The 24,620-nt window shown below is 45.3% G+C and overlaps 1 protein-coding gene across 3 annotated transcripts in view; it reads right to left on the reverse strand.

Moving 5' to 3' along the window:
• LOC126284886 (uncharacterized) overlaps window positions 1–24,620 on the reverse strand; it is a 687,599-nt gene that overhangs the window by 14,706 nt on the left and 648,273 nt on the right. For all 3 annotated transcript variants that reach the window (XM_049984141.1, XM_049984139.1, XM_049984140.1), the window contains 4 exons: window positions 22,999–23,399; window positions 15,977–16,425; window positions 10,210–10,666; window positions 347–503 (listed from right to left, as the gene is read on the reverse strand). In XM_049984141.1, coding sequence (XP_049840098.1) covers window positions 347–503; window positions 10,210–10,666; window positions 15,977–16,425; window positions 22,999–23,399 — 1,464 coding nt within the window. The remainder of the gene's footprint in view (window positions 1–346; window positions 504–10,209; window positions 10,667–15,976; window positions 16,426–22,998; window positions 23,400–24,620) is intronic.

Raw genomic sequence — 24,620 nt, forward strand, 5'->3', positions numbered from 1 at the left:
AATCTTCTAAACCATAAGGTCAGTATTACCTTGCGTGTTCCTACATTTTCCGGAATCGAAACTGATGTCTGCTGAAATTGGCTCCTACCACATATTTCATTCTTTTGTAAATAATTCCTGCCAGTTTTTTGCAACTAGCACTTACTAATCTAACAACTCAAGTATGTTTACATTTGTCAGCACCTGATTTGTTAGGAATGTTTAATATATGAAATTTATAACTAACAGGAAACACTAGGTAATTAGCTGGCAATGATATAACAATCTCTACCATGTACTCAACAGAAAATTGCAGAGCATCCAGGAAGATGTAGCTACACACAGGCAATGCGGCATGGGTTCTTACCTGCCCGTCTTCGGCTACTGAGCCGTCTCGGCAAACGATTCGTTCCTGTACGCAGCTTGTGGCTGCGAGATGAGAATGTTGACGATGTGCTGGAAGAACACTTGCCGGTAACCAATGTCGGCTTCTTGCACTTCTTTGACGCTCGAGCTGGCCTCGGCTGGAAGAAGAGAAAGTATTAAGTGCATTTGACAATGATCAAATCAGTACCATTAGTGGAATATCAGTACAATGTGATTATGAATCATCGTCCAATTTCAGCATGCTATGTTTGATAACAGAGGTCATATAAAATGAGTAAGAAAAAAGGTACTGGAAAAACTTTAAGGAAGCATTCCTTACACATAGGAAAAGAAAGTATGCTATATTCCTTGTCAGTCTAAAAAGAGAAAAGTTAAGGTGGTGATTGTAATGCTTTAGCTGTTTTACAGCGTGTTCCCCCACTTGACTGCAGTGCACAGAACATTTATACAACAATGTGAAATTGTCATAAAACTCCTTCTCTAGGATGTTGTTCAACTTGCTTGTCACACTAGCTTGAATGTCAGGTGGATTGTCAAAGCACTGACCATTGTGTGAATTTATAAATTTTGTTATTTTGTGGTAGGTTCACATTGATAACACCTAGTCTGGTCATGCGTGACGATATTTCCCGCAACAAACTGTGCGCATGTCAATCAATCTACGGCAGGGGTCCATGCGTCACATTTGCGGAATAAACTTTGTATGCCCATTTCCTGTCTTCAAAACATTCTACTATTTAATACTCATTACTCACAACTAATTATCCAAATACACAAATGGTAATATGGGAGTAGGATTTGTTATGAATAGAAAGGTAGCCTAGAGAGTGAGTTACTGTGAACAGTTCAGTGATAGAATTCTTCTTATCAGAACAGACGGCAAACCAACGCCGACAGCAATGGTTCAGGTACACATGCCGGCAGTGCAAGCAGGAAATGAAGAGGTAGAGGAAGTATAAGAGGATACTGAAGGGGTGATTCAGCATGTAAAGGGGGATCAAAATCTTAGTGATGGGAGATTGGAATGTGGTTGTAGGTGAAAGAATACAAGGAAGGGTTAGGAGATAATAGGAACTTGCTATTATGAATGAGAAAGAAGAAAGACTAATTGAGTAATGCAACAAATTTCAACTAGTTATAGAGAATATTTCGTTCAAGAATCATATGAGGAGATACACTTGGAAAAGGCCAGATGGTATCGAAGATTTCAGTTAGATTACATCATGATCAGGCAGAAATTCCGATATCAGATATTGGATTGTGTGGTATACCCAGGAACAGATATAGACTCATACCATAATTAGTAGTAATGAAGAGTAGGCTGAAGTCCAAGACACTAGTCAGGAAGAATCTATGCACAAAGAAGTGCGATACGTAAGTACTAAGGAATGAAGAAATACACTTCAAGTTCTGTGAGGCAACAGATACTGCAATAATGAATACCTCAGTAGACAGTTCAACTGAAGAAGAGTGGACAACTGCGAAAAGTGTAATCACAGAAGTTTGAAAGAAAAACACACGTACAAAGAATGTAACTGTTTGAAAACCAAGAACAAAATGCTTGGATTAAGAAGGGTATAAGTTGGGGATGAAATCTTTCATGTGTACTGTTCAGTTTATACACTGAGGAAACAATGGTGGAAATAAAAGACAGGTTAAGAGTGTAATGAAAGGGAATCACTGATAAGATTCACTGATGACATTGCTATCCTCAGCGAAAGTGAAGAAGAATTACAGGATCTGTTGAATGGAATGGACAATCTAGTGCGTACAGACTATGGATTGAGAGTAAATGGAAGAAAGATGAAAGTAATGAGAAGTAGCAAAAACGAGAACTGAGGCCAGTCAAAACATTTGCAGGATAAAGATTTACTAAAACTCTTGACCGCAGTTTTGGTATATATAAATGTACCTTCATCAGAAGTAAAATACCTAAAAGTACGTCCCGCATTGGAGATTAATAAAATAATTGTGCCAAAGGCATCGTCAGTAGAATATATATATATCATCACACATCAACTCAGCCAATGAACACACCCATCAAATCCTATTCTTAATAAAAGTCCTCAATCTTTCCTCTCCCACATCCACACCGGCTGTTCAGAGCATCCTCCTACAGGCCAACCGCAAATTAGAACAGCATGCCACCGTCCACCTCGAAAAACTATCCAATCTCCTGGTTTCCCACCTCCGGAAAGGCAACTCAGTCACCCTTCACAACCTTTCAACCTTTCCAGCAAACCTCAACCTCCTCTCGTTGCACACAAACCCAGTCTCTCCCATCTACTCAATCTCCCACTTCCAGCTCCACTCCCTCCAAAACCTCAAAATTCCAATCAAAACAATCTGGAACCACAAAACCCTAATTCAGTAGTTAACCTTTCCTCCAAACCTCTCTCCCAATCCGAAACCTCTGCCCTATCCAAAGGCCTCACCTTCAGCCCCACTCCCAGATTCAACCAAACAGCCCTCGTCAAAGATTTACACTCGTACTCCCTGCTGGAAATACCACTTTGCCACGAAGAGAAATGATCCTAATCCTACTCCTAATGATTCAACTCCCCAAGACACTATGCAAATTGAACCCTGCCTGGAACACTTCCGTCCTCCGTCACAGCGGGACCCACCTACTCTTCATCAAAATCACGCTCGCCAAACTTTCCAGGAATTTCTGACTTCCAGCCTTGCCTCTCAATCCTTCTTAAAAAACCTTAATCCTACTCCCAACATCACCACTGCTGAAGCTCAAGCTATCTGTGATCTGAAGGCTGACTGATCCATCGTCATTCATCCAGCGGACAAGGGTTCCACGACCGTGGTACTTGATCGTTGGGAGTATGTGGCTGAGGGACTGCGTCAGCTTTCAGACAACACCACATACAAAGTTTGCGAAGGTAATCCCATTCCTAATGTCCAGGCAGAGCTTCAAGGAATCCTCAGAACCTTAGGCCCCCTACAAAACCTTTCACCTGACTCCATCAACCTCCTGACCCCACCAACAACCCCGCACCCCTACCTTCTACCTCCTTCCTAAAATTCACAAACCCAGTCATCCCTGCTGCCCCATTGTAGCTGGTTACCAAGCCCCCACAGAACGTATCTCTGCCTATGTAGATCAATACCTTCAACCCATTACATGCAGTCTCCCATCCTTCATCAAGGACACCAACCACTTTCTCGAACGCCTGGAATACTTACCCAATCTGTTACCCCCGGAAACCATCCTTGTTACCATTGATGCCACTCCCTTATACACAAATATTCTGCACGTCCAGGGCCTTGCTGCGATGGAGCACTTCCTTTCACGCCGATCACCTGCCACCCTACCTAAAAACTCTTTCCTCATTACCTTAGCCAGCTTCATCCTGACCCACAACTTCTTCACTTTTGAAGGCCAGACATACCAACAATTAAAGGGAACAGCCATGGGTACCAGGATGGCCCCCTCGTACGCCAACCTATTCATGGGTCGCTTAGAGGAAGCCTTCTTGGTTACCCACGCCTGCCAACCCAAAGTTTGGTATAGATTTATTGATGACATCTTCATGATCTGGACTCACAGTGAAGAAGAACTCCAGAATTTCCTCTCCAACCTCAACTCCTTTGGTTCCATCACATTCACCAGGTCCTACTCCAAAACCCATGCCACTTTCCTTGATGTTGACCTCCATCTGTCCAATGGCCAGCTTCACACGTCTGTCCACATCAAACCCACCAACAGGCAACAGTACCTCCACTGTGACAGCTGCCACCCATTCCACATCAAACGGTCCCTTCCCTACAGCCTAGGTCTTCGTTGCAAACGAATCTGCGCCAGTCCGGAATCCCTGAACCATTACACCAACAACCTTAAAACAGCTTTCGCGTCCTGCAACTACCCTCCCAACCTGGTACAGAAGCAAATAACCAGAGCCACTTCCTCATCCCCTCAAACCCAGAACCTCCCACAGAAGAACCACAAAAGTGCCCCACTTGTGACAGGATACTTTCTGGGACTGGATCAGACTTTGAATGTGGCTCTCCTGCCCTGAAATGAGATCCATCCTTCATGAAATCCTCCCCACTCCACCAAGAGTGTCTTTCCGCCGTCCACCTAACCTTTGTAACCTCTTAGTTCATCCCTATGAAATCCCCAAACCACCTTCCCTACCCTCTGGCTCCTACCCTTGTAACCGCCCCCAATGTAAAACCTGTCCCATGCACCCTCCCACCACCACCTACTCCAGTCCTGTAACCCGGAAGGCAGAGCCACGTGTGAAAGCACCCACGTGATTTACCAACTGACCTGCCTACACTGTGAAGCTTTCTATGTGGGAATGACCAGCAACAAACTGTCCATTCGCATGAATGGACACAGGCAGACAGTGTTTGTTGGTAATGAGGATCACCCTGTGGCTAAACATGCCTTGGTGCACGGCCAGCACATCTTGGTACAGTGTTACACCGGCCGAGTTATCTGGATACTTCCCACTAACACCAACCTGTCAGAACTCCGGAGATGGGAACTTGCCCTTCAGTATATCCTCTCTTCTCGGTATCTGCCAGGCCTCAACCTCCGCTAATTTCAGGTTGCCGCCGCTCATACCTCACCTGTCTTTCAACAACTTATTTGCCTCTGTACTTCCTCCTCGACTGACATCTCTGCCCGAACTCTTTGCCTTTATAAATGTCTGCTTGTGTCTGTGTATGTGAAGGATGAATATGTGTGTGCGTGCGCGAGTGTACACCTGTCCTTCTTTCCCCCTAAGGTCTTTCCGCTCCCGGGATTGGAATGACTCCTTACCCTCTCCCTGAAAACCCACATCCTTTCGTCTTTCCCTCTCCTTCCCTCTTTCCTGAAGAAGCAGACGTTGGTTGCGAAAGCTAGGATTTTGTGTGTCCATCGACCTGCCAGCGATTTGTTTGGTAAGTCACATCCTCTTTGGAATCGCGATCAAGAATTTTAATAAATCTTTATCCTGCAACTGTTTTGGCTGTCATCATTTCTGTGAAGAATTTAAACAGTTGCTGTTTCAGCCATGTTTAAAATCTTGTCATAAAAACCAGACTAACAGTGGCAAAAAGGGCATTCCTGACGAAGAGAACTCTGCAAGTAAATGCCATAATTTCTAGAAGAAATTTCTGAGAACATAAGTTTGGAGCAGAGTATTGTATGGTAGTGAAGCATGGACTGCGGGAAAAACAGGAAAAGAAGAGAATGGAAGCATTTGAGATATGATGCTATAGAAGATTGTGGAAAATTTGATTGACTGATAGAGCATGCAATGAGGAGGGTCACCACAAAAGCGGGGAGGAAGGGAATGTAAAGAAAACACTGACAAGAAGAACGGGCAGAATGGTAGGACATGTGTTAAGACATCACGGAGTAATGTCCATGGTACTTAAGGGAGCTGTAGAGGGTAAAAACTGTAGACGGAGACAGGAATACATCCAGCAGATAACTTAGGACGTAGGTCGCAAGAGCTGCTAGGAGATGAGGAGATTGGCGCAAGAGAGGAAATCGTGGCGGGGCACATCAAACCAGTCAGAAGACTGACGAATAAAAAAACCTTGCATTGCACATTGCACATCGAGACAAGACACGCCCAGTGTGACAGTTGCTACGTTTACGTTCTGTGTATTTAATACTTATCTCAAATAAAATTTAAACAACGGAAGACCTAATGGTCAACCGTCGAGCCCCTCTGATAATCTGGAATTCTTTTGATACTGGGTTGCTGTTTCCACAAATAAGGCACTAACTGCACTGATGTAGGTTATTAAGACACTTCTGTTCCCCAAGCTCAGCCACCACGTATTTAGTGGCCGTGAGTCATACACATTTTTATATACACTCCTGGAAATGGAAAAAAGAACACATTGACACCGGTGTGTCAGACCCACCATACTTGCTCCGGACACTGCGAGAGGGCTGTACAAGCAATGATCACACGCACGGCACAGCGGACACACCAGGAACCGCGGTGTTGGCCGTCGAATGGCGCTAGCTGCGCAGCATTTGTGCACCGCCGCCGTCAGTGTCAGCCAGTTTGCCGTGGCATACGGAGCTCCATCGCAGTCTTTAACACTGATAGCATGCCGCGACAGCGTGGACGTGAACCGTATGTGCAGTTGACGGACTTTGAGCGAGGGCGTATAGTGGGCATGCGGGAGGCCGGGTGGACGTACCGCCGAATTGCTCAACACGTGGGGCGTGAGGTCTCCACAGTACATCGATGTTGTCGCCAGTGGTCGGCGGAAGGTGCACGTGCCCGTCGACCTGGGACCGGACCGCAGGGACGCACGGATGCACGCCAACACCGTAGGATCCTATGCACTGTCGTAGGGGACCGCACCGCCACTTCCCAGCAAATTAGGGACACTGTTGCTCCTGGGGTGTCGGCGAGGACCATTCGCAACCGTCTCCATGAAGCTGGGCTACGGTCCCGCACACCGTTAGGCCGTCTTCCGCTCACGCCCCAACATCGTGCAGCCCGCCTCCAGTGGTGTCGCGACAGGCGTGAATGGAGGGACGAATGGAGACGTGTCGTCTTCAGCGATGAGAGTCGCTTCTGCCTTGGTGCCAATGATGGTCGTATGCGTGTTTGGCGCCGAGCAGGTGAGCGCCACAATCAGGACTGCATACGACCGAGGCACACAGGGCCAACACCCGGCATCATGGTGTGAGGAGCGATCTCCTACACTGGCCGTACACCTCTGGTGGTCGTCGAGGGGACACTGAATAGTGCATGGTACATCCAAACCGTCATCGAACCCATCGTTCTACCATTCCTAGACCGGCAAGGGAACTTGCTGTTCCAACAGGATAATGCACGTCCACATGTATCCCGTGCCACCCAACGTGCTCTAGAAGGTGTAAGTCAACTACCCTGGCCAGCAAGATCTCCGGATCTGTCCCCCATTGAGCATGTTTGGGACTGGATGAAGCGTCGTCTCACGCGGTCTGCACGTCCAGCACGAACGCTGGTCCAACTGAGGCGCCAGGTGGAAATGGCATGGCAAGCCGTTCCACAGGACTACATCCAACATCTCTACGATCGTCTCCATGGGAGAATAGCAGCCTGAATTGCTGCGAAAGGTGGATATACACTGTACTAGTGCCGACATTGTGCATGCTCTGTTGCCTGTGTCTATGTGCCAGTGGTTCTGTCAGTGTGATCATGTGATGTATCTGACCCCAGGAATGTGCCAATAAAGTTTCCCCTTCCTGGGACAATGAATTCACGGTGTTCTTATTTCAATTTCCAGGAGTGTATATACAAGAGCTAAACCAACTATTTCCTTTCTTTAAATACATTTTTCTGGTTGTGGAAATTTCTTTAACACCAGGATTCGAACCACCTACGTCCCTGTTTTATAAAAGACATCATATTTACGCCAGTGACTGTAACACTTTCTTTATTTAACGAGTGAAATTTCGGCCTTAGGCCATTATTAAGTGAAGCTGAAAAATACAGAGTGTGTTGATAACATTCTGTATTTTTCAGCTTCACTTGATAATGGTGTAAGGTCAACATTGCAATCGTGAAATAAAGAAATTGTTGTAAAATCACTGGCGTAAATATGATGTCTTTTATAAAATTCTACTTGACTGTGGATCACAGGTATAAAAAGTTACGTCCTTGTTGTTTGTCACTGTACTAGCGTAGGTCAGCGAACTTTGCTAGAAGGGGGTTCCCTTAAATGATGTGAGAAATCTGTTTTGTCCACTCTTCTATCAAGCATGGATCCAAAACGCAGGAACACTGTAGTAACCACTGACGTGAAATGTTCATATGACTGTATTAGAATAAAAAATGGCTCAAATGGCTCTAAGCACTATGGGACTTAACATCTGAGGTCATCAGTCCCCTAGAACTTAGAACTACTTAAACGTAACTAACCTAAGGACATCACACACATCCATGCCCGAGGCAGGATTCGAACCTGTGACCGTAGCGGTCGCGGGGTTCCAGACTGTAGCGCTTAGAACCGCTCGGTCACTGCGGCCGGCAGCAGTTAAAGAAACTGTTCGCCTTCATGGCAAAATGGCGCTATCCAAAACCGCTGCCGAGGCAACTGTGGTGTGCCACAGGCCATAGATGACAGAGGTGAACGACGGCTGCAGAGATATGTATGGGGGAATAGACATGCAATTGTTGAGCAACTGACAGCCCAAATGAACCAGGGGGCTACCAACAGCGTCTTCTCAACGACCGTTCAGCAAATGTTGCTGCGTATAGGTCTCCACGGCACGCGCCTCGTGCTGCACCCATGACAACCGCTGTTCATCGGTCACGAAGGCCAGAAATCAGAGGACAATATTACAACTGGACAGGCACTGAGTGGCGAAAGTAGCCTTTCTAAACTCCACTGGAGCAAACATTCTGCAACAATCGTTGGAAGATCGAGGCTGGAGGATTGAGCGTTATTGTCTAGGGAATGGTTTCTTCGTGGTGTTTCCTAGGTGATCTTGTCACTCTGGAAGGCACAGTGAGTCAACACAAGCATTCATCTATCCTTGGAGACCATGTTCATCTCTGCATGCAGCTTGTCTTCCCTCGGCACGATGGGACACGTCGAGCAACTCGCAGTGCACGTGCGTGGTTTGAAGAGCACCAGGATGAGTTTATCGTACTAGAGAGTCACCGAATTCCCCGGATTTAAATCCAATCGAAAATCTGTGAGACCACCTCATCGGGTTATACGACTTAATATTGTTCAAAAGTCATAATATATATATCAGTTCATGGCATCCAGTCTTACAAATTTATTGTCTCTGTCCAAAACTCCGCCATCTCACTCCCCACATCCATCACTGCTGGCGGCTCACCTCCAACTGCGCAGGGCTACGCGCTGTTCGCATCCAACTGCCCAACACTACAATAGCAAATTCCAACAATGCAAACCACACACAGACTGCACACAGCACAGCCAGTGATTTTCGTAGAGAGTGCTGCTTGGCGTTACCAATATAAAAACCTAAACAGCTTACTTACACACTTCATGGCGATCTTGTTTCCAGACGGCAGTGGTATTTATCAACAAGATAATGTGACATGTCACAAAGCCAGGAGTGTCATGGAGTGGTTCGAGGAAGACAGTTGCGATTTCCAATTGATGTGGTGGCCCGCTAACTCGAAAGATCTGAACCCGATCGAATACAACTGTGATGTGATTGAACATAATGTCAGAGCTCATCCCCCCCCCCCCCCCCTCTCAGAAATTACGGGAGTTAGGTGGCTGGCGTGTGTGCAGATATGGTACCAACTCCATCCAGTGAGCTAGCAAGGCCGCATTGCTTCCATGCCACGACGCGTTATCCGTGCCAAAGGTGGACATACCGGCTATTAGGTATGTGGTCATAATGTCGTGGCTGATTTATTAAATGCGTAGTGGAAGGGTTAATTAAACTTCCTGGCAGATTAAAACTGTGTACCGGGCCGAGACTCGAACTCGGGACCTTTGCCTTTCGCGGGCAAGTGTTCTACCATCTGAGCTACCCAACCACGACTCACGCCCCGTCCTTTTGGAAACATCCCCCAGGTTGTGGCAAAGCCATGTCTCCGCAATATACTTTCTTCAAGGAGTGCTAGTTCTGCAAGTTTCGCAGGAGAGCTTCTGTGAAGTTTGGAAGGTAGGAGACCAGGTACTGGTGGAAGTAAAGCTGTGAGGACGGGGCGTGCGTCGTGCTTGAGTAGCTCAGATGGTAGAGCACTTGCCTGCGAAAGGCAAAGGTCCCGACTTCGAGTCTCGGTCCGGCACACAGTTTTAATCAGCCAGGAAGTTTCATATCAGCGCACACTCTGCTGCAGAGTGAAAATTTCGTTCAGGATTAATTGTAATTTGTGAAAAAAAGCTTACTTGGAAGAGTACAGAGGTGAACTCGAAGCTGCCCGGCCTGGGCTTCAGCTTGGAGACGGAACGGCGAAAGGCGCGCTTGAGACCGCCCCCAGTGCTCCCGGGGGCGTACAGGCCCTTGCGGTGCTTCTGCTGCTTCTTGCGCTGGCGCCGCATGATGCTCTTGCTGCGCTGGTACAGCTCGTCGCGCGTCAGCGTGAACGCCAGCTTCAGGAGGAACTCTTTGTAGATGGGCTTGAGGTCGTTGAAGGACATGCCCTCGGCGTCGATGATGGCGTCCAGGATGTCGTCGGTGGAGTGCAGCCCCTCGTGCACGCGGAACTCGGTGAACAGCTCGTTGAAGCCGAGCGGGCTGCTGCCGCCGTCGCTGCTGTGCAGGGTGCCGCCCCCGCCGCCCCCGACGCCTCTGGCAGCGCAGTCGCCCACACCGACGCCGCCCGTCCCCCCGCGTCCACTGTACCTGGACGAGTGCCGAGTAATCTTAATTCTACAAGGATCAACCAAAAAGTAATGCCTGCTATCTTTTCCCTGTTCAATACAGTTTGTTAAGTGCCAAAATTTCAGTTTGGCGCAGATTCCGCAAAGCTTCGTCTCCAGTAGTAATTTCTGCGTCGACAGATTCCAGTAGCGCAGTCGCTTGCAAAATGACATAAAGCGATGTTGTTTTAGAAAGCGCCATTCATGTCAACGAAAGACATACACTGATGAGCCAAAACATTACGAACACCTGCTTAATAGCTTGTTTGTCCGTCTTCGGAACGAAACTGATTCTGCTTATCAGGGATTCGACAGTCTGTTGGTAGGCATGCGGAGGTATCTGGAATTAGATGTCTACGCACGGGTCATGTAATTCTCGTAAATAACGGATCGCTGATTTGTGTACGCGGTGATGGCACCCGATAGCGACCCAGAGGGATTCCATAGAATTTACATCAGGCGAATTTGGTCGCCGAGACATCAACGTGAGTCCACTATAATGCTCCTCAAATCACTGTAGAACGGTTCTGATTCCGAGACACAGACAGTTAACTACTGAAACATGACATCGTCTTCGGGAAAGACATCAAGTTTGAAGAAATGCAGGTGGTTCCGAGCTGTCATTGTGTCTTCGATTACTACCACAAGTCTCGCGCAACCGCAGGGTTATGTCTCCCACACCATCATACTGCTCCCACCAGCCTGCGTGCGTGATACGCTGCACGTTCCGAGCCGCCATTAATCTCGATGACGGCGTTTGTGGAGACGACCATTGACCTAGTGTACCAAAAATTTGATTCGCCGGAAGAGCCGACACGTTTACACTGATCGACGGTCGACTCCCGATGGTTTCCAGCCTACTGCAATCGTAACTGACGATGCCGTTGGGTCATCAAGTTTACACGAAGAGGCGGTCTGCAGCGGAAATCCATGTTCAACAATGTGCTATGAACGGCATGCTCCGAAACACTTGTGCGTGCACCAGCGCTGTGCTCATTCGGCAGAGATGTCACAGATCTCCATCTGTCCTTTTTTACAGAGTAGACTACTCCGAACCCCACGTGCTCTGAAGAGTCGTGGAAGTCCAGCCATTTACCACCTAGTGGCAATTTCAGTGACCCCCTACGTCTCTCCGTATATGCTCACAACAGTAGCATATGAATATTCGACCAGTTTATCCGTTTTCGACATACTCATTCACAGGCCCTGCGTAATAACAATTTGGCCCTTGTGAAGTTTCTTATCTCAATGGATTTTCCCATTTGGGGCCCATGTCTTCACTAGTGTGATACCCCGTCTGTGTCTGCTGCGCTTACATACTTTTATTATCGCGTCACGTGCCCACAACGCCACAGGCGGTATTCAGCGCCACGGTGGGCAGTGGTCACAATGTTTTGGCTTACCACTGTTTGTGTACTGTAATGCAACTATGGATATCAGCACTGTTAAACGGTGGGTTGGTCGCTGTAACGAATCTGAAGGGCAAATACCGTTGGCTGACGAAACATGGAGCTGTAGGCGGGTGACTTCAGTAACTCCACATAACATTCGGCGAATCGATGACATCATTTGTGGTCACCACCGGATGGCTGCAATTGACTTGAGTCCCACTGCCTCCCTACACCCAAAAGCAGTGTCATGACTATCATTCAACGGTAATTTTTGAGAACATTTCTTGTGGCGAACAGTGGTCTGGCTAAAAGAGCTTTAAAAATGGACGCAAACAATCTCGACAGCAAAAACATTTGTTTCGGTAAGTTTTTACCATCCTCAGACCTCCTCATTCCATGATGGGAGGTGGTGGCGATGAATAAGGCGGATGTTGTAAGCAGTTATTTAGTAACTGGGATACTCAAACGTTCGTGCAACTTGGATGCCGGGAATGTTATGGAATCAGAATAAAGAGACAAGAAAAACAATTGCGTTCCAACTCTTTCAGCGCTTCCGTTCGGAGGGAGAGGAGTTTCTAGAAAAAAGTTGTCACCAGAGACGAAACACGGGTTCATTTTTTTGAGTCAATATCGAAGACACAGTCAATGGAGTGGCATCACAGAAATTCATCAAAGAAGAAAAAATTCAAAAGTGTGCCTCTATTCTGAGATAAATAGGGAGTCATTATTGTTTTTTTGTAGCAAGGATGCATAATAAATTCTATCCAATACGTTAGCACCAGCAAATACCTAAAAGCACGTTTTCGGCGAGTTCGCCAACAAAAGCTTTGGCGGACGTATTAAGTAGGCTGTTTAAAAATCACTGACTGCGCAGTTGGAGGTGAGCCGACAGCAGTGGTGGATGTGGGGAGAGAGAGGGCAGAGTTTTGAGAGCGGATGATCTGGACGTGTGTCCATCAGAAAGAGCAAATTTGTGAGACTGGATGTCATGAGCTGATATATATATATATATATATATATATATATATATATATATATATATATATATATATATATATATATATATAAAGTTTTGAACACTATTAAGGTAAATATATTGTTTGTCCTCTATCAAAATCTTTCATTTGCTAAATATGCCTATCAGTAGTTAGGGCCTTCAGTAGTTAGAATATTTTATTTAGCTGGCAGTATTGGCGCTCGCTGTATTGCAGTAGTTCGAGTAACGAAGATTTTTGTGAGGCATGTGATTCATGAAAGGTACCGTTTATTGTTAGTCAGGGCCATTCTTTTGTAGGGATTATTGAAAGTCAGACTGCGTAGCGCTAAAATATAGTGTGTGAGTTTAGTGATGATCAGAATAAGTAAAAAGAGAAAGGTCTGAGTACGTTCAGTTTTGCTCAGCTGTTTGAAAATCAAATAACGTATGAAGTTTACCAGCACAGTAATTCATAATTTTTCTAAGGGGACGTTTCATGTTATTCTTTAGCACGAAAGCGCAAGACCACAAATGAGTTGACACACTACTGAAGCGATGGATGGGGAATCTTTCCTCATCCTTCATACGGTCCTGATATGGCACTGTCAGAACTTCTATCTGTTCTGGCATTTAGAATAAGCTCATTGGGAGATTCCCTTTGGAGATGAGCAGGCTTTGGAAGCAGGGCTGTGCGTTTTCCCACACTGGAATACACGCTGTTGTTAAAAGATGGACGAAAACTGAGGAAATGGAAGGGGATTACACTGAGAAGTCAGAAATTAATCGTCAGTGTTGTGATTTTCAGTTTAGTAGCTGTGTTTGAAATTGTTGAAAAATACAAAAAAAGGGGGCTTTACTTTTTGACGGACCCTCGTACAAGCAGGCAGCGGAGAAGAAGGTCTTCGGGTGGTAAAGAGGGGAGTGGGGGGAAACAGCTTCCCCCCTCGCCACCTTCCGCTCCACACTTCATTGTCAGTCTTGTTATGTTTCATTATTCGCCTTTTATGGTCCCACTGTTCCTTTTGCTGTTTGTTTAAAGCAATAGAGCCAATGGGGGAAATTTTAGTGAAAAGTGAATATAAAACATGCAGACATCACATCCACATTAAAAGCAATAAAGGGACGGAAAGATCCCGCCATTTGTGATTCTTGAATTCAATAAAACGAAAAGTATATCTTGACGAAAAAACGCATTTGAGTAGTGGCACGCACGGTGCCAGTATTAATACCATATTTCTGAACTTGCTTGCACAATACCATACATACTCAATTGGAGAATTTTACTGATATTGGTTCGAAAGTATCAATGCACTGTAGGGGTTAGACGATTTAATATGTTTATGGCTCTCCAAATTCTTCAAGTCTGCCACAGTTACAATGTTACGGAAGGGTCATCAATACAAAAGCAAATAGGGACCATGCAGAAGCTGGCCTAATTTATATAAATGAGCATGTAAATGTTCGATTGTTCAAAGTCGTAAATCTACAGAAGATTTTCCCGCATTGCTTTGAAATTTTACCACATAATTTAATTAGAATATGCGCGTGGTTTATATATGTTATGGAGCGTCATAAGGTATATAAAAGTGTATATTCTATATTTAATAAATAAAAATGTAGCAATATTCTTTTTATAACCATATCATCTAGATTTTATTACCAATTTTATTCTCATATGTTTGAAACCACGGAAATATATTTTTTTTATTTGGTTGCAACTGTTTGTTAAACAGGGTGTTTGAACAAGTAGCTTCTAGAACATTCTGGAAAAACAGTAGTGGGTTATATAGAACTGAATGCGTGCGAAATCAGTCTAGAATCAGACGACCTGTGATCCGTATCTACCTTTGTACGCGGGTCTACTGCCCGCACAGGTCGTTTTTTCTGCCGAAAAGTGTTGTGAAAAAAGCTTTCTTCTCTATAATAAACTGTATAATGTGTTATTGTGAACCAAACTTCTTGTAAACAAACATGTGACGAGGAATCATCGAGATAAATACGTCAAAGTTAAGTATCTGCTGAAACGCTTCAGTCTTGTGTAATTAAGAACCCGTATGACCTTTATTATAATCAAGACTTATTTGAAATAATCCCCTAGACGCTGAAGCCAAATGGAGATAAATATTGATATAACATCTTCTCTTAGCGCATCGAATAGTAAGTGCAATATTAGTGGTTGTTTATGTATGAAGTATTCGTAGTTTATCCCAGAGCGGATTGTTGTATAGGAAGAGGCATAGTAGTGAATACTGTCCGTCTCAATTACTTTGCAAGTGAAAACATCGAAGAAAAATGCATGGTATGCATATTTCGAATCGGATACCTTGCAAAAAGCCTTTACCTGGTGTTCTTGATAGCATAGAAACCTCTACCACCCATATCACTTTAGCCCTAAAAGTTTCTCTCCGTCCAAACAAGCCTCGGAAGGGCCAACGCCACAGACGTATCGTAGTATCATCCTCAGATGATGGGTGTCACTGGACGCGGATGTGGAGAGGCATGTGATCAGCACGCCGTTCTCCTGGTCGTTGTCAATTTTCGTGGCTGGAGCCGCTACATCTCTGTCAAGTATCTCATCAGTTGGCTTCGCAAGAGCTGGGTGCACCCCGCTTGACAACAGCGCTCGGCAGACCTGGACGGTTGCGCATCCAAGTGCTAGCCAAGCCTGATAACGCTTAACTTTGGGGATCTGACGAGAACCGGTGTTAACTACTGCGGCAAGGTCGTTGATGTAATGGTTTGAGACACCCTCTATTTGATTTCCTGTTCCTACAGAATACTTGAAAGAGAGAAGATGGTGCTCAAAATACATCGCTCATTGTGGGCCAATGAAGGAGACTAATGCACTCTATGTGGAATTCAACAAGGACGGATCCAATTATGATTGATAACTAATATATTGTTCGCTTCTCGTCGTGGTACAGACCTGGACAACGGTCCTCCGGCATTGAGGAAGCTGCTGCTGCGCGGAATGGCGACCTTGGTGAGGATGTCGCCGCCAGGGGCGGGCCTCTGCTGACGCCGGACGTCGTGATAGTCTGGTCCCGGGCCCGCACTCCTCCTGGGGTCGCTGCTGGCTGTAGGCTGGTGCTGTTGCTGTTGCTGTTGCTGATGCTGTTGCTGCTGCGGTGACTGGTGCCTCTGATGCTGATGCTCTTGCTGGTGCTGTGGTAACTGGTGCCTCTGGTTCTGCTGGTGTGTCTGGGGTAACTGTGGCTTCTGCTGGTGCTTTTGTTGCTGCTCTTCGTGTTGCTGCTGCTGATGCGGTGGTGTTGGTGCTGGTAACTTACGAGTTTGCTCCTGTTGCGCCTTCGACTGTGACTGTTGTTTCTTTCCTGACTTCTGCGGCGGTGGTATCTCCTCTGAGGACAGGACCTGGAACACATTTATTGAACCTGAAGTGTCCTGTTTCTTCAAATTTACAGGTGTAGGGAGAAACAACCTCTTATAGGTTGCCTCCAACTTGAGATGGATACGCACAGCCGACCTATTCTGTACTGTGAAAAAGCCCAGCACGAAGAGGGCTCTTTGTAAAGTATAGCCGATGCAAAAACAGTTGAAATGTATCTATGGTCTAAAGTGCGTTTTAAACGAGCATCTTTCTTGTCTCGGTCGACTGCTCATGGAAAGTGATTCCTGTACTGAGTCTCGCTTGTTACAAGTGGTCGTTTTTGGTTGCACGTCAACGACAGAACTACATGTGCTGTCTGCTGTGCAGTTTGGCACCTGAACGGTAGAAGATTGTGAAGAAGTATCAGTTTTGCGAAAAAATTGGAATGTGGTAACAGAATACTTTGATTGTGGAGTTTATTAATGACTAAAGCAAAATTAACAGTGAATGCTCTTGGCGAAGGTCATATGGTATATTGTACACACACATGAGAACTGAAAGAAGGGGAGACGCGTGTTCCAAATATTTAAATATACATACATCAATGTGCTCGAGAAAATATGTACTTACAAACACATCAAACAATATTTAGAAGGCAGTAGACAGCGCTCTTTCATTTCAATCTTTGCGTCTTGTCCTCTTTCTAGTAAGTGCCAAATAACACTTAAAATTTATTTTTCGTTAAGTGCATCTGTCATTGCTGAAACAAATTTCATTACAAATCGTTTATCTATCTACATTCAATAAATAAAAAAGCTATAAACTCTGAATATTTTGCAATATTAATTTACTTTATTAATAGAGTTTCGTCTTACAATGCCGTCATCAGACGTTATTAACCATAGTCTAGAAACTGTCAAGATTTGGAAAAAAGAACAAATTCCAGAAAAACTGAAAGATTTTTTAGTTCATCCAATATATAAAAAAGGAGATCGTCTGATTAGCAACAACTGCAGGGGAATATCATTACTCAACTCTCCATGCAAAATACAAACATAATTTCATCAAGACCACAACTGCATCTGGAATAAATTATTAAATTATTGACGATGCACAAGATGGCTTTAGAAGAAATAGATCAACAGTAAGTGGAAAATACTTTCATTGTACGAAATCTACTTGAAAAGGAATTTGAATAAGCTCAGATTGTGACATTCTTTTCATAGACTTTATAAAGGCAATTGATACTGTTAACGGAAACTAACATGGAATCCCAGACAAATTAATGCAGCTTGTGTAAAAGTGCATTCAGAATATAATTATAGAGTCAAAGTACAAAACACTCTCACAGAAATGTTCTTTGTTACTTCAGAAGTCAAACAAGGAGATGGTTTGTCACCATCATTTTTTCTTGTTGAACAAATCTTTACGAAAATAAAATCATTGCTTAGTGGCTTATGCACCTGCCTAGTAAGCAGGAGACCTGGGTTCGATTCCTGGCCTTGGTACAAATTTTCACTCTCTTTCAGTCTATGTAAATAAAGTCATATCTGTATCAGACCCATAAAGTCCCTGAAACTTTGTCATTTCATTTGTATAAGAACCTCCATTGACATTCAATGCTGAGGTGCTATTCCAGAACATGGAGAGCTTTGGCAATTCCTTCTTTTTAAATTAACACACCATCATCTGACTGTATTGTTCTTTATTTAATTATTGCCCAGGTTTCGACCTTGTATGCCATTTTCAAGTTAATTGTGTCATTAACATGTATTGCAGGACATCAAGCTCAAAATTCGCCACAAATTAGAAAAAAATGACTGATGTAAAATCATCATCTTGTAAAAAGTTCAGTAAATAATAGTGGAAACAAGTCATATTTAATAAAAACAAGTTGACTTTGATATATAGAAGATGGACATATGTCCTTTGACACAAGATCATGTGCTCATCTTTTATATATCAAAGTAAATCTCTTTTTATTAAATATGACGTGCTCCCACTATTATTTACTGATCTTTCTACAAGATTATGATTTTACATCTGCCATTTTATGGGGAGTGAATATTTTTCCTAATTTATGGCCAGTTTTGAGCTTTATGTGCTGCATTATGTGTTAATGACATAAACATCACTTGAAATTGGCATAAAAGGCCGAAACCTGGGTCGGAATTAAATAAAGAATAATACAGTGAAACAGCAGTGTGTTCATTTAAAAATTATCTTGTGACTGTTGCTCGGCAACATCAAAAACAGTTTATTTGGTAATTCTGTTTGTGTCTAAGGAGGAATTCGGATTGAGAAGGGAGGCGTGTCAGGATAATCTGTGCATTTGTGTGAACCGCTGCGCTGAGGTGGCTTAGTGGCTAACGCACATGTCTAATAAGCACGAGACCTGGGTCGATTCCCGGCCCTGGTACAATGTTTCACTAACCGGTGCAGTCTATATGCATAAAACCATTATACAGGGTGGTCCATTGATAGTGACCAGGCCAAATATCTCACGAAATAAGCGTCAAACGAAAAAACTACAAAGAACGAAACTTGTCTAGCTTGAAGGGGGAAACCATATGGCGCTATGGTTGGCCCGCTAGATGGCGCTGCCATAGGTCAAACGGATATTAACTGCGTTTTTTAAAAATAGGAACACCCATTTATTATTACATATTCGTGTAATACGTAAAGAAATATGAATGTTTTAGTTGGACCACTTTTTTCGCTTTGTGATAGATGTCGCTGTAATAGTCACAAACATATAGCTCACAATTTTAGACGAATAGTTGATAACAGGTAGGTTTTCTAAATTAAAATACAGAACGTAGTTACGTTTGAACATTTTATTTCGGTTGTTCCAATGTGATACATGTACTTTTGTGAAATTATCGTTTCTGAGAACGCATGCTGTTAGAGCGTGAGTACCTGTAAATACCACATTAATGCAATAAATGCTCAAAATAATGTCCGTTAACCTCAATGCATTTGGCAATACGTGTAACGACATTCCTGTCAACAGCGAGTAATTCGCCTTCCGTAATGTTCGCACATGCATTGACAATGCGCTGATGCATGTTGTCAGGCGTTCTCGATGGATCACGATAGCAAATATCCTTCAACTTTCCCCACAGAAAGAATTCCGGGGACGTCAAATTCGGTGAACTTGCGGGCCATGGTATGGTATGCTATTCAATACCGCTTCAACTGCACGTGAGCTATGTGCCGGTCATCCATCATGTTGGAAGTACATCGCCATTCTCTCATGCAGTGAAACATCTTGTAATAACATCGGTAGAACGTTACATAGGAAATCAGCAACATTGCACCATTTAGATTGTCATCCATAAAATGGGGGCCAACTATCCTTCCTCCCATAATGCCGCACCATACATTAACCCGCCAAGGTCGCTGATGTTGCAGTTGACGCAGTCATCGTGGATTTTGCGTTGCCCAGTAGTGCATATTATGCCGGTTTACGTTACCACTGTTGGTGAATTACGCTTCGTTGCTAAATAGAACGCGTGCAAAAAATCTGTCATCGTCCCGTTATTTCTCTTGTGCCCAGTGGCAGAACTGTACTCAACGTTCAAAGCCGTCGCCATGCAATTCCTAGTGCATAGAAATGTGGTACGGGTGCAATCGACGTTTTTGAGATTCTCGATTCTCGCGCAATTTGTCGGCTACTGATGTGCTGATTAGCCGCGACAGCAGGTAAAATACCTACTTGGGCATCATCATTTGTTGCTGGTCGTGGTTGACGTTTCACATGTGGCTGAACACTTCCTGTTTGCTTAAATAACGTAACTATGCAGCGAACGGTCGGGACACTTGGATGATGTCGTCCAGGATACCGAGCAGCATACATAGCACACGCCCGTTGGGCATTTTGATCACAATAGCCATACATCAACACGATATCGACCTTTTCCGCAATTGGTAAAAGGTCCATTTCAACTCAGGTAATGTATCACGAAGCAAATACCGTTCGCACTGGCGGAATGTTAGGTGATAGCACTTACTTATACGTTTGTGACTATTACAGCGCCATCTGTCACAAAGCGAAAAAAGTGATCCACCTAAAACATTCACATTTCTTTACGTACTACACGAAAATTTAATAATAAATGGGGGTTCCTATTTAAAAAAAAAAGGCAGTTGATATCCGTTTGACCTATGGCAGCGCCATCTAGCGGGCCAACGATAGCGCCGCCTGGTTTCCCTCCTCAAGGTAGAAGAGTTTCGTTCTTTGTAGTTTTTTCGTTTGACGCTTATTTCGTGGGATATTTGGCCCGGTCACAATCTGTTGTGTTGGTAGAAGAGCCAACATCGTGTTACTAGTGGAGGCCGAAATGCACGTGTTTTAGCTCACGCAGGCTGGCGTGAGGAGAGAAGAACTATACTGACGCGAGGTCTGGAACATGACAAGGAATTGGAATTCAGAAAGCGGACGTAATTAGTTTGATACTTAACTTTAATCCATTAATGATGAACGTCGCTCTTGACGATTCACAATATTATCTGTTCAGGTTTTAGTAACTGAACATGGCGCCTTGCTAGGTCGTAGCAAATGACGTAACTGAAGGTTATGCTAAACTGTCGTCTCTGCAATTGACAGAGTATGTAGACAGTGAACCATCCCTAGCAAAGTCCGCTGTACAACTGGGGCGAGTGCTAGGGAGTCTCTCTGTAGACTAGACCAGGCGTGTGGCGGCGATCGGTCTACAATCACTCATAGTGGCGACACACGGGTCCGACGTATACTAACGGACCGCGGCCGATTTAAAGGCTACCACCTAGCGAGTGTGGTGTCTGCCGGTGACATCACAGTATAAATGGACCATCCTGTATATAAGCGTAATGCAGCTACCATTTAGAAAGAGAAAGAATACAAAAGATCTCCACGAGGCCCCACCTCCGTGTCGTGCTGCACGAGCAAGAGAGTCTGCGGCGTCACTGCACAGCATGAGAGCTTTGCGGTGCAAGACGATAATTCCGGCTAAAGGCCCGTCCACACGCAACGATCTGTCTGCGCACATCACATATGCGCAGACAGATCGTTGCGTGTGGACAGAAGATTTGCACCAACATGAGGTGTGTGCAAACCTGGAAATTGCAGTTGGAGGTTTGAGTGAAACCTCTCAAATCTGTGGGTTCAAACCACATCTGCGCAGACAAATTGGAGCGTGTGGACAGGAGATCGCTGCAAATCTGGCACGAAACAGCTGTCTGCTCAGCCTAGAGTTTGTATTTGTGCGCATAGGACATTAAAATGGCTGATACTCGTCAGTGTTCTCGAGAGTTTGTAAGTGAATTCATTAAAATATGCCGGCCGCGGTGGTCTCGCGGTTCTAGGCGCGCAGTCCGGAACCGTGCGACTGCTACGGTCGCAGGTTCGAATCCTGCCTCGGGCATGGATGTATGTGATGTCCTTAGGTTAGTTAGGTTTAAGTAGTTCTAAGTTCTAGGGGACTTATGACCACAGCAGTTGAGTCCCATAGTGCTCAGAACCATTTGAACCATTTTTTGACCCATTAAAATATGTAGAAACCGCCCATGTTTGTGGAAGATTAAAAGTAAAGAATATAGAGACCGAGACAAAAAGACAGTAGCATACAATGCTCTAATTGAAAAATTGCGAGCACCTGACGCCTCGGCAAACCGAGAAACGGTTATTAAAAAAAATTCGTGGCGAACTGGTGAAATTATTTGCGGATGGATGACGAAACTTATAATTGTCTCTTAAAGCTGGTAACCCCTCAAAATATGAAAAAAATACTTACATGAGAAGGGCAATTGCTCCTCATGAACGGCTGGCGGTAACATTAAGATTCCTAGCAACAGGAAGGAGCTACAAGGATTTAGAATTTTCAACTGCAATACCGAAACAAGCGTTGAGTAAAATAATACCCAACACATGTGAAGCTATTTACGCTGTCCTGAAGGATGAGTTCATGAAGGCAAGTCAAGCAAATTAAGTCTGTCAGCGTACTCTTTACCGAAAAGAGTTATCCAAAGTTCAGAAAGCTAGAATATCTGGTGTAAGAGTAGATCAAGTGTACCAGCCAACGTTATGGTATTTTGATCTGCTTGGCTTTCTTAGTGATCAAGAAACGCCAAGACCAAGCAGGAGTACAATTGAAGATAAAATTGGAGTGTCAATGTGCCAGGAAATGAAACACGAGGTAATGTAAATCAAAACAGATTCTCCCTGCAACTTTCGCAGTAAATGTACGTGAGAAAAATGCTTTCGCTTTAGCAGCCCCTGTCTACACCATTTTGAACGCTTTCTGTTTCCTGAATGTTTTTTGCAACACAAGTTGCGAACACAGACCACAACAGAGCTTCCTCCATTTCTATATTTCAAAATAACTGAATTAAATTTTTGACGTTTACGGGGAGCGCAGTCGCTTGCCGCTGATATTTCTTTTCTACACCGACAGATGGCGGGCGAGTAGAAGATTGGGGTTTGTGTCGTGTGAACACACCACATTTGCAGCGATCTTTTGCACGTACAGACATCTGCACCGATGTCTGCTCAGACAGATCGTTGCGCGTGGATCGGGCTTAAGGGGACTGAATGGGGCGCATTGCAACAGGGGAAGAAATACACAGCTGCGGTGTACCTTGATGGCGTCTTCGCCGTCCTCGCTGGCGGAAGAGACGGAGGACCTCTTCTTGCGGGGCGGGCGGACGGGCGCCGGCAGCGGCGGCGGCTCTCGGCCGGCGGCCGGGTCCGCAGGCTCGGAGGCGGCGGAGAGCGCGGAGGGGGCGGCCTCGCTGCTGCCGGCGACGCTGGAGGCGGCGGGCGCGTAGCTGACGCCGTCGAGGCGGCTCGTGGGCTGCCGGTGGCGGCCCGCGCCCTCGCGCTGCAGGTGCGCCACCAGCGCCTGGTACAGCGCCGCCGCCACCACCACCGCGTCCTCGGCGCGCTCGCACACGAAGCCGTGGCAGTCCAGCTGCCGACGGCCGCCGCGCATCACCACTGCCAGCACGGGCGCGTGGCCCAGCCGCTCCGCGTACGCCCCTGCGGCAGATGCCAAGCTGCTGCACTCCAGTACGACGAAACCTCACCACACTGCGATCCCTGTCGAGCCGGCCGCAGTGCCCGTGCAGTTCTAGGCGTAACAGTCTGGAACCGCGAGACCGCTACGGTCGCAGGTTCGAATCCTGCCTCAGGCATGGATGTGTGTGATGTCCTTAGGTTAGTTAGGTTCAAGTAGTTCTGTCTAGGGGACTGATGACCTCGGTAGTTGAGTCTCATAGTGCTCAGAGCCATTTGAACCATTTTTGATCCCGGTCGCCACCGCTCTCTGCCATCCAACAGCCAAAGAGAAGTGTTTATTTAAAAATATTTATACACTACTGGCCATTAAAATTGCTACACCAAGAAGAAATACGCGCATTCATTGGACAAATATATTACACTAGAACTGACATGTGATTACAGCTTCACTGGATTTGGGTGCATAGATCCTGAGAAATCAGTACCCAGAACAACCACCCCTGGCCGTAATAACGGCCTTGATACTCCTGAGCTTTGAGTCAAACAGAACTTGGATGGCGTGTACAGGTACAGCTGCCCACGCGGCTTCCACACGATACCACAGTTCATAAAGAGTAGTGACTGGCGTATTGTGACGAGCCAGTTGCTCGGCCACCATTGACCAGACGTTTTCAGTTGGTGAGAGATCTGGAGAATGTGCTGGCCAGCGCAGCAGTCGAACATTTTCTGTATCGCCAGGTCCTGATGGGATTCCAGTTCGGTTTTACAGAGAGGACTCCACTGCATTCGCTCTTTACTTAGCTTGCATTTATCGCGAATCTCTTGCCCAACGTAAAGTCCCAAGCTACTGCGAAAAAACGCAGGTCACGCCTGTATATAAGAAGGGTATAAGGACGGATCCTCAAAATTTCACACTATTATCCATAACATCGGTTTATTGCAGGATTCTCGGACATATTCGCAGTTGGAATATAATCAATTTCCTTGAGGCAGAGAAGGTGCTGTCCATGCATCAGCACGGCTTTAGAAAGCATTGCGCCTGCGAAACGCAACTCGCCCTTTTTTCACATGATATCTTGCAAACCATGGATGAAGGGTATCAGACGGATGCCATATTCCTTGACTTCCGGAAAACGTTTGACTCGGTGCCCCACTGCAGACTGCTAACTAAGGTACGAGCATATGGGATTGGTTCCCAAATATGTGAGTGGCTCGAAGACTTCTTAAGTAATAGAACCCAGT

The sequence above is a fragment of the Schistocerca gregaria genome, chromosome 8, assembly GCF_023897955.1.
Source record: "Schistocerca gregaria isolate iqSchGreg1 chromosome 8, iqSchGreg1.2, whole genome shotgun sequence".
Taxonomy (NCBI): domain Eukaryota; kingdom Metazoa; phylum Arthropoda; class Insecta; order Orthoptera; family Acrididae; genus Schistocerca; species Schistocerca gregaria.